This window comes from Coturnix japonica, chromosome 5 (genome assembly GCF_001577835.2).
Source record: "Coturnix japonica isolate 7356 chromosome 5, Coturnix japonica 2.1, whole genome shotgun sequence".
NCBI lineage: Eukaryota > Metazoa > Chordata > Aves > Galliformes > Phasianidae > Coturnix > Coturnix japonica.
Window position 1 is genome coordinate 27659053 of NC_029520.1, and position 11190 is coordinate 27670242.

Consider the following 11190-nt stretch of genomic DNA (forward strand, 5'->3'; position numbering starts at 1 on the left):
TCCAGTCTTACAGTATAATTTTTTATCTTGTAAGCTTTTCTGTGGCCAGATTCAATCCCACTGCTGTAAATTAAAATAATCCATCTTTACTCTGTAGCTGCCTTGAGCATTAGAGGTCCAGAATCTTGCTATTGTGGTGTTGGTGTTTTCCAGTAGTCAGAATATCTGGTGATTTTCCAACAAACAAGGCCACGTTCTTATTTTCACTAACACCATTTTATACCACTCTAGCAACATCCACGTACCTCATGTGATAAGAAAAGCTAAATGAGATACTACAAATCAGAAAGAGATTTCTACTGCAGGTAGGACTATGCTTGATAGTTCAGTATTTAGAGATTTTTCGCTTTCATATTACAATTCAGAATGAAACCAAAGTCACCACTGTCTCACCTTCTCAGCTAGCAGCTCTCGGATTTTGCTTGCCTGCAAGCGGAATTTGAAGAGCTGGGATTCCAACACAAGGCATCGCTTTTGCCAGTCCATACAGCTGCCATTCTCCTCTGTGAGTTCAGCCATTGTGAAGTTATTCATCCACCTGGGATACCTCCTGTGGTACTTTAAAAATCCTAGAGAAAAGAAGGGGGAAAAAAATGCGTTTTAAACTGGAAAACTTTTCATTCCTTGGGCCTAGTCTTCCTCAGTTTAGTCAGTAGGACTGGGAACAAGGGTGATTTCTTCCACAAGCAGACTATGAAGTGGTACTATTCCAAGTTATAGACATGCCCTCTACTAGAAGTTTATATTCTTACTGCTGTCATGGATAAATTGATCATATGACAGTACACCAACCTGCTTTGACCTTGCTAATAGTCAGGATGTACAGTGAAATTGGGAGAACTTGCCCTCATCACTTTCTCAGTGGGAAGAGAATGATGGTTTCTAGCTGATGAGCAGGGATGAACTCCAGGGAGCAGTGATATCTTCCACAGATACAACTACATTTGGAAGAGGGTGTAAATCTAGAAAATGAAAAAGCAGCACAGCTGCATGCAGCTACATATATTACAGATGAGCATACTCAAGCATTTAATCACACAAAAGGCAGCCATTAATGGGTAACAGATAAATATTCAAATAAACTTTTACCTTTAGACTGAGTAAATAATTTACTAGTGCATCATACTGTAAATTCCACAAACAACCATCTTGCCATCCTTACAGCCCTGTTTAGCCTTTTCCTATGAAAAGTTAAGTTTCCCTCCTGCCTTCTTCACACCAGTGTGGTTGCAAACACTCAAGTCAGTAAAACTTTTAAAATAGAACTCAGATCATACATTCATCACCAATCTGAGACACCTAGTGTCTTACATCATGTGAACAGTTAAGAGGATGTGACATATGAGGTAACACTGTCCACAGATTGCATCCGGTTCTTAGTTAACCTCAAGAATTACTCTTCCCATTTGAAAACAACAGTGAGCTGTCCTATCAGCTCTAACTTTCAGAATGACTTTTCAAGTCCAGCTCTCTGGAAAATGTAAGGCAATGCACATGCTGCTCAGCACTGACAACAGAGCTGGACTCAAGGCCTAAGGAGGAGCTAGAGGTTCTCTGCTTTGTAAGATCTATGCTCTCCTTGCCAGCCAGCTGGCATCCAGTTTTTGTCATATCATAAAATAAACCTTTCTAACTTTGAACAGTCCCAGGTCTGGGCAGGACTCCTCTCCACCATTTTGGCATATCTGAGGATGTTGCAAAAGGACCTGCCTACAGACTGGGATAAACAAAAAATCAGAAGAAACAAAGTTGCACAACAAGAACAAGAGTATCTAAACAAGCACTTCATTAAAACAAAGAGGTGGATCCCAGCTAGGAAGAAGCTATGTCTGAAGGCAAAACTGAAGATGTTGTAGACATCAAATTGTAACTCCATGAAGTGGAAAAACCTGTGGTTGTTCAATTTTCCTATTCAGTACCTATTTAGAAGTTTTATTTTATTTTAAAATGGGCACAGATTATGTAAGATGTACATAATAAGAGTGCCTTTAAACAAAATGAGAGTGGCTGAGTATTCACAGACATTATAATACCAAATGAATGTGTACGGCCCAGCAACAAGCTGTGCAACACTACAAGAACAAACATTTGCAAAGCCAAAAGAGTTATTAGTTCATCAGCTTCATTAAACACTGAAGCTCAAACTTAAAGGGACTTCTCACCTGCTCACAGGCAAACTCAGAGTTTCCCTGAACTGGGGCCAAAGCAACAGGCCAGGACTTGGGAAAGAGCGATGAAGTCACTCAGCCTTACTGCTTGTACATCTGACTTTGTAGGGTGAGAACACTTCAGATGTCCCTCTGGTCGTATCTGCTCTTCAGCACAGCTGGCTCATATTTTGCAGGTAGGAGAGCTTGAAGTTACCCCAAGTGTACATAACAGTATACATAACACAGCAGGTCACTTAGAGCAGCAACCACACAGATGAATAAAGGAAGACACATTGTATACCCTTTAGCTACAAACATTAGCTGTTAGTTACCTTGTATACAGGTAGCTTTGTTCAGTAATAGGAATTTTTCCAGGCAATGTGTTGGGAGGTGGAAGAGAGGGCAGGAAATAAATAAAAATTGTAGGAAGTAAAATGAGCATTCTTCAACATGTACCTCAATAGCTTATAGAAGTACAGACTTGCCTTTTCCACAGTCCAGCCCAGCACATCGGTAGAATCTCTAGCCCTAGTTCTTTGGCATTTAACCAGGCTATCTTTCACACACTTCACAAGAGTGTAGGATTTCAGTCTCAATTAGAGGTATCAGCCATTCTCAAGCCAAAAGAAATGCACTGGTTGTGGAAGGATCCTACAACACTAATTCTTTTTACTGGTACCTCTGTTCAGGATGTAATGCTTCAGCTCTGAAATGAATTCTTTCATATAGGCACAAAGGCATTTCAGTATTTATTCATAGAGTTTAAGTCCACTGATAGTCAACAAACCTGATTTACTGCACAGTTTATGTCAGAGCAAAAGTAACTTCCTCAGCTAGACCAAAACTGATGGCTGAACCAAAATACCCAGATCTAAATCCAAGACTAAAAGAGGTATCCCAAGTCTGTAGAACTCATTCCCTGTCACTATGGACAATTGCTTCACATAAACCCTTTGTAAATGAACATAACCGTTCCCTAGAACTGCACAGGCATTTTTGCTCGTGCTATTCCTGTTGTTCTAAAAACCTCACCCCTCTAATGAGCCACCTTGTAATTACCAGCATAAATGTAATCATAACTAGCTTGTGTCTGTTCACTCTTGCAAAATATTGCCCTTCAGCCTAACTTGGGGTTTTTTGTTTGTTTGTTTGTTTTTGCGAGTGTGTGTTTCATTTTGTTTTGTATTCCCTCTCCCTCATATTTGCCCCTCAGTACATTCATAGATAGCACAAGCTTCTCCTTAGCTAAAAATTTCATTTTTCAAGGCCAGAGATAAGGAGCTCTTCTAGTCATCCATAAAAAAACTACCACCCTCCTTCTGCACCCATTCCAACTTCAGTGCAAGTAATATAAGAGGTGACTTTTGTCTTTCTCACTCCCCTTCAGGCACAGGTGACCACAACCACAGCTGGAAGGCAGTGTGTAGTCTCTCCAAAACTTTCAGTGAAGGCAATTCTAGAGAATATCACACCTGATCACATTTGCCTTTTTATGTCCATATTGTACTGGTGGTCAACACCTACAGACAAGCCAACACTATCAGAGCAGAGAAATTCCAATAAAATACCTTTCAGCATCCCCCCTTCAGCACCGTGTCACATTCTCTTCCATCATTTCTTTACACATATCATTCTTCTATTAATCTCCATTCCCTCAACTTCTGCTAATAATTTGCCCAAGTGTCGTCCTATCAAATGATTTCAGAAGACCAGAGATTAGGTTTAAAGCTTCTTCTCTCTTTTCAGAGAAATACATCATATCACTCTGGAACAATGTCTACCATCTCACACTTATCTTCATCTGCTAAATTACAACTTTCCTTCAAACTTCTGCATTCTCAGTTGCTGTTAAATATACCACTCCTCCCCACTTTGTCTCCAAAACAGAAGCAGACAATCTGTGCTTTATGAATTCCAGTATCAGCTTAATCTAGCAGGCTGACATAAAACCCCTGCTATTGGACGTGAGAGCTCATGTGATTTTTATTTAGTGTTTTTATTTGTTTATTTATTTCTTGAGAACTCTTAATCATGTTGATCCACTAAGTTTCTGGATATATTTTTTCTTCAGATATTGGTGATTTTTGAATCAGATAAAGAATTTGCACAGTTTTATAAACAATATTTATATGGTTATATAAAACTGATTCTGATTTTCCTCTGGCATACAAAGAAGTCAGGAAATATACTTTCAGGTGCTGGATACTTTCTCTGGGGACATGAGAAGCAGAAAGCAGCCACACTGTTCAGAAAAGCTGAGATCATCAAAACTCAGTTCTTAAATACAGGCATCTCTTGAAGAACATCTGGATTTTCAGAGTGCTGAGCGTCAAACAGCTTACAGTGAAGGTAACAGGAGATGCTCAGTTCTTAGAATCTTGCAGAAAACAAAATCAATTGAACCTGAATGCAGATGTGAGACTCCTAGTTCTGACTTCTTCCATATGTTAAAGTTTTGATGAACATCACGGACAGTTTTATTCCAAATGCTATAACCGAAGTAAATGCAATTGTATTTACTTTGAGTGCCCAACGTGTAATCCTGATGAAGCTAAAATGTATACCAGAAAGTAACATTTTCTGTCTCTAGACTGGATTCAATCAATCAACTCAGAAGTTCTGAGTTCTACATTGGATTCAGCAGCACTTCTGACTTAGTATATTTTCACCTGAAAAACCTTCTAAAAATCCAAGGTAACTGATTACAATGAACATTTTCAGATACACGATATATACACATGTGAAGTGTTTGCAGCTCATTCATTCCATGCAAACAATGAGAAAAGCAAAGCACCGTTTCCATACTGCAGATGCAGGTGCTTGGGCAGCTAAGGAAATAACTTCCTTTGGCTGCCATGGGTAACCCAGTGCAGAAGGAGCACAGTTCTTAGCACTTGCTGGAAAAAGGCACCAGAATCTGCCTGAACATCAGAGCCAAATCACGGTCTGTTACTACCTTGGTTCAAAAAGGAATTGTCAGAAATATGACAGAGGTAACACCGGACAGAGAGATTTCCTCTTGTGTTACTGCCTTCAACAGGCAGCAGGCAGTGGTATGGGCTGCGGGCAAAACTTCAGCTCCTTGTTTTCCACCTCCCAGCCAGCTTCACCCCCACATTTTATAACCCCGAGGTCACTGGATCCGTTCATCCACACACTCTCGAGAGTGGCTTGGAATGCACGGAGAAAGCATTGTGACAAAATGCAGGTAGGGCTTGCTGCACACCAGGAAACTTTTGGCAAAGGGGAAAAAAATAAGGTGTCCCTCCGTGAGCGCAGGTGGCTTGATCAGAAATGTCACAAGGCAGGAAGAGGGCTCGCGGCTCTCACATTCTGCTGCAGAGATCTCGGCCTGCGCACCGGGGCTTACCATAAAGCCCGAGCAGAAGGCAGGACGCAGGTATAGCCGATCTCCGACTGCATCTTCATCCAGAGCCGCCGTTCCAGCCCGCAGCCCCGCTCCGCGCAGCTGCAAGTGAGCAGCTCCGCCAGCTCCGCGCGGACGGACCCGCTGGACCCCCACCGCCCTCTCCCCACCCGAGGGTTGCCCTGCGGCAGCGACGGGGCCCAGGCTGCCACTTCCCGAACCCACCTTGCCTAGCGCGGGGCTCGCTCGGGCGCAGGGCAGCAGCGGAGCCGCCGTCGGGCGCAGGCAGGTGCCCGGTGCGACTTCTGTCCCATTCAACACTTCGGCGTTCTCCTTCGAGCGGGAGAGACCGGCTCAAATATCAGAGCCAGCCCTCCCGAGAAGCGCAGGAACTGACATCACCCGCTACGGGCTTTAACCCCTTCTCGGACTCGGCGGCGGGGCAGGTGGGGCGGGCAGCCGGCCGCGGGGGACGGGGCGGACCCGGGGAGAGCAGCCTCAGCCGCGCTCTGCTCCTGACGGGACCGACTGCCCTTCGTACGGCCCTCGGAAGCTGCCGCTGACATAGAATGTGCTGAGAGCGCGCCGGTACCGCCGGGGACTCCCGGGTCAGGCTCCCCGCGGCCGTCCATCGGGGATGCCCCTGCCGGACGGCCATCTTGTTGTGCCATAGGGCAACAGCAAAAGTTGCTGGAACCCACCCAGTGCAGAGCTCCTGCGGCTTGCAAGCGCCCTCATCGGCATCTGGGATTCCCCTTGTAGTCATCTCTCTGCTTTCAAAGCCAGTGCTCCCAAACCGTCTGCAGCCCAGAGGCTCAGCAGTGTTCTGCGGGTGAGTTGAGCCCCGTCTCCCACCGTTGCTCCAAGCTCCTCACACAGTGGTGGCCAAGACGTGTGCTGGCACCAGGGCCACCAAAACACCTCACTGCCTTCCTCTGCTGTGTGGCCCGGGTCTCCAGATGGAGCCCCTCCATGAGCTGCAGGCATCCCCAAGACATGGGTCCGTGTTGTGAGAGATGAAAACAGAATATCTGTTTTCCCTGAAATCTCTGGCCAGTGGATGCTATCCTCCCAATGTACTTGGGCCACTTTGCATCTCTGGCCAGTGGATGCTATCCTCCCAATGTACTTGGGCCACTTTGCATCTCTGGCCAGTGGATGCTATCCTCCCAATGTACTTGGACCACTTTGCATCTCTGGCCAGTGGATGCTATCCTCCCAATGTACGTGGGCCACTTTGCATGGAATGGCACAAACACACCAGCCTACAGCTACAAGCGTTTCTGCTGGGAGCTGGCAGTGCACAGAATATTCTCTCCAAGGTTAGGGACATCACTTAGTGATCTGTTTTACCCGTAGCATGCACTAATGTGAATACATACAGACATATGTGAATACATATACTATTACATCAAGCTAGAAAACTGGATGCTGGGGAATGCCTGTTGTTGCCCTCTGCTATGTGCTGCTCATTGCCTCCCCTCCCAAACTGGCATAGCTGAACAAATTCTCAAGTGCAGCTATCTGGCTTACAGGTATTGTCTGGTCCAAGATCCACTGCTTATTGAAGTGTTTAGGTTAGATATTAGGAGGAAGTTTTTCACACAGAGAGTGGTGACACACTGGAACAAGTTGCCCAAGGAAGTTGTGGATGCCCCATCCCTGGAGGCATTCAAGGCCAGGCTGGATGTGGCTCTGGGCAGCCTGGTCTGGCAGTTGGTGACCCTGAACATAGCAGGGGGGTTGAAACTAGATGACCATTGTGGTCCTTTTCAACCCAGACCTATAGATTCTATATGATTTGCAGTAGACAACTGGTAGTGTGTTTTCTCTAGTGTCTCAGCAGAGAAACAATGCCTAGTGAATCTCTTACCAGGAATGAACAAAACCATTTATGTCACTATGTGATTAAAGTTGCAAAATATAACTAAAACCATTAGGTCAAGATTTGGACACTGAAATGACTGAAGGCAGACTCTGAAATCTATGCCTCATTATCCAGATAGGTGGTCATATTTCCAAAGACTCTGTGGATCTTGCAGTTCCCTCCAGATCATCTTTCTTCAGTTTCTCATCCATTTCCAGTTTCATGGGGTTTTGGCTGAATGCAGCTGCCTGTTCCTTTCTAGCTACTAGACAAAGCACTCATTTCTGAGCTGGTTCAGGCAGAGAGCGGGACAGAACTACACAGAGATGGCCAGTGAGCCAAGAGGAGACAGACAGAGGGCTGAAAAGAAACAGGCAAGGAGTTCTTTCATTTGGCCAGCTGAGCAGGGACAAGCTGGAATACAAGATGAGATGGCTGCTGTGACAGTAGATTTCTCCAGCAATTTGCAGCACAAGGGACTCCAATTGCCTGCAATCTGTATATTTTGTGCATGTATTATTTGTTACTCCAAGAGAATAAGGTGTTGTAATAAATTACCAGAACCAATGTGTCTTGAGGCTCCCTACTGGTGTTTCAGCAGGGCACAAGGTAGCTTCATGCTTCACAAAGTTTTCTTCTGAACTGAGACTGGCCAAACACAAAATGGGAAAAGGAGTTATTCTCTTCATCTTTTCTATACAGCTTCTGACTTCTTTTGGCCAAAACGTACGACTGCAATGTTCCTTACTCTGAATTTCACAAAGTATTCTTACTCTTCCCTTAAAGTTACCAGTCAGATTCTCTCCTTTGTGCCAGCAAAGCCAACAGGACTGTATCATTAGCTAAAATATCTAGCCTTGTGTTTTTCCCAGGCACTGAAGCTTGACTGCCAGGACATTCCTCAGCCACTGAACTTTATATGAAATACCTCCCCAAGAACTGCCTGTACACACCTTACTTTAACCCCTGGAGGCCCAGAACCACATCAGCACTCACAGAATCACATGCTTACATTTCTTTAAGGCAGATATTCTATAAAGATATAAAGAGTGTTCAAGAAACGCTTGGATGTGGTGCTGAGGAATATGATTTAGCCTGGAAGTATTGGTGATGGTTGGACTAGATGATCTTCTAGGTCTTTTCCAACCTTGATAATTCTGTGATTCTGTGAAAGATATACCTCTTTATATCTGCTGACCCTTCAATTACATTATTTTACAAAATAATTATTAAAAAACATTTTTAAAGTGTTTTCTATGAAATGATGCAGACAGAAAAATTGTTTTAATTTCAGAGGGAGGACATCATAAGAACAACCAGCAGTATGGCACAGTTCCCAAGGGGCTTCCCTTGACAGTTATCTTTAATATGTCTGCTCCAGCACTCCATGTCAGTTCTTCATAATTTACAGTCAAATCATTCAGCAAAAAACCCCCAAAATTTACTATAAACAGCAAGTATCTTATTGACAAAACAAACTCTCTGACAGTTCCAAGAGAACTAGCTTGGCACTGTTAGGATATTGTTATCACAAAACAAGCACAGACCGCTTTGTTAAGAGCACCTTATCTGAGTTACCTAAATGGAAGGGCAAGAAGATACAAGCGAACAAGGTGTCAGCAGATGAGAGCAGAAAAACTGTCTCTATTAAGCAAAGTTGTTGCAGTCCTGCAGATGGGAGAGAGAATAATGCTCCAGACGAGGCACTGCTGAAAACTTACCAAAGGGGCAGGAACACCAATCAGACCCAGCCTGCGTGTGAGAGCCCCACTGAGGTCTCAGTCCTATGTGGGAAAAAAACTTGTTCAGTAATGAGACAGTGCCTTGAAACATCTATTCCATGTACTTGTCTCTCTCCTTCAAGAACTTAGGCTTCAGACTGTAGTTCTCTAAATTCCATTCAGGCAAGGGGCTTAAAGAAGTTAAAAACAGCCTTTATGTTCTTCTCCTGCTCTGTTTCTTGTGGACTTGTAGTGTGCTGACAGATACAACACAGACCTGCAAACTCCTGCCTTGCTTATCTGCTAATTAGCAAAGACAAGCTCATGCAGCAGAAAATAAGAGACTGGCAGCTGTGGATCACCGCACTGCATAAATCAGTTGCTTGTGGGAGGACCCAGTGGGAGGGCCAGGAAGCTGTTGCCCTCCAGTAGGTGCTATGTCAGTTGGGCTTGATTGTGTTATGGTCATAGTGTCACATGTGACATGCAGGACATAAAGGTCCTTATGTGTTCTAGTCACACTAGATCTCCTGCTTGAGAGTGAGCGTATGTTTTGTATGCACAGTCTCGACTAGCAGAGAGCAAAACAAGTGAGAATTCCCATTATCCTCAGCGAGTCAGTCCATAGGTAACTCCAGTGTAACTGGCAGCATTAATAGCTTATGCCTTGTTCCATCACTACATTTCTCCTATTTTAGCCTCCAAGTATCAGATTTCATTAGACCTTTTTCTGTTAGATTAAGAAGACGTCAGGTATCAGCTATCAGGTATAGACCATGATAGAACAAACAATCCGAACAACAGGCTCTTAACTTTCTCCTCTATAAAACACATACTTAAAATCTCCATTAAAAATGTGGGGCTCTTTTGTGCCTATATCCTCATCATTTTATCTAGATTGTAGATTAAACAGCTGGAACTTCAGTAAATTTGAGGTTGTTGTCAGCATGCTTGCGTGTGCATGTCAAAATACTGTTGTAGATAGGAGAAGAAAGGAAGAAGTACAGGCAGCTGGGGCAGCTCTATGGCCAAAGCAGGAGATGCTGCACAGAGCATGACAAAAGATCCCTGCCTGTCCAAAACTGGTTTACTGGCTGAGAGTGGGGCAAAGAAGACACCAGTAAGAGATGGGGCTAGTCTGTGGAAAGGCTTTTGGCTCCCTTCCCAGCCTTACACTGAAGTCAGGCCTACAGATGCCAGATGTCAGAATGGGGCATGGAGAAGAACGTGGTTCCCCGCTGTAGGACTCCTACTTGCAAGAGCCTCTGCTGCTGGAACCAGTGGGCAGGCTGTTCTGCAGCAAGTGCAGGAGGGAGGCTACATTTTCTGGAAAGGTTTTTGGCTCCTTTCCTGGTCTCACACTGGAGCCAGGCATTCACAGTTCCCAGACATTTGTGATCTCTGCTCTGGGATCTTTCAAACTTGTCAAGCAGTTGTGTAAAGGGAGGAAATATTTCACTCCTATGTGGAGGGAGGATATGCCAAGAGCCCCAGTGGAGGTCCCTCCACCTACTTATCCCAGGAAGGGTCACCCACAGGTGAGCAGCCTTGGAAAAGGCTTCACCTCTCAGCAGGCAAGATCTCCAAACAAAGTGCTCTGACAGCAATAGTTGCTGAGCTTCCCTGGCATGGCTCTGTTTCCTGACAGTTTCCATGGTGATTCACAAAAACAGCAGAAAAGCACTGATCTCCTTTGGAAGGCAAATAATAGGATGTGATAGTATTTGTGGCTGTGAAGGAGGGGACAACTCTGCTCTTATGCTGTTAACTGAGCTCCTCGGGGTCAATCCTGGGGCTTACCCCACCAAATCAGCAGGAAAATCATTGCTGTACCATTTCCAAAGGGTGAGTAGCAGCTCAAAGCAATAACTCCCACTTACAAACTGCCACGGGCAGGTTCAAATGATATTTCAGACTGGTTTTTATTTATAGCATTGCCAAATAATGTCAGCAGGCATCTTAAGCAAGCAGTATTTGATAGTGTTTGACTGGAGGGGTTAGCAGGAAGTGCTGGTAGAGAGCCCACAGTGTGTCAGCATGTGCTGCAGCATGCAAGCATAAATGCAGGTATTACATGCAGAGTAA

General features: G+C 44.5%; 1 protein-coding gene and 1 long non-coding RNA gene across 6 annotated transcripts in view; one reads left to right on the top strand and one right to left on the bottom strand.

Annotated features, from left to right (window-relative positions):
• LOC107314946 overlaps positions 1-5748 on the top strand; it is a 28967-nt gene extending 23219 nt beyond the window's left edge. Inside the window, exon 8 of the long non-coding RNA XR_004307640.1 lies at positions 2277-5748. This is a non-coding gene — a long non-coding RNA (uncharacterized LOC107314946). The remainder of the gene's footprint in view (positions 1-2276) is intronic.
• Positions 1-5965, bottom strand: part of PLEKHH1 (pleckstrin homology, MyTH4 and FERM domain containing H1) — a 47448-nt gene extending 41483 nt beyond the window's left edge. For 3 of the 5 annotated variants that reach the window (XM_032445194.1, XM_015864802.2, XM_032445195.1), the window contains exons 1-2: positions 5743-5848; positions 394-569 (exon numbers count right to left, since the gene is read on the bottom strand). In XM_032445194.1, the coding sequence (XP_032301085.1) occupies positions 394-534 (141 nt within the window). In that variant the 5' untranslated portion in view covers positions 535-569; positions 5743-5848. Of the gene's footprint in view, positions 1-393; positions 570-792; positions 1021-5742 lie in introns of those variants that run through there. The other 2 variants (XM_015864798.2, XM_015864800.2) reach the window with 2 other exon arrangements.
• Positions 5966-11190: the final 5225 nt, after the last annotated feature.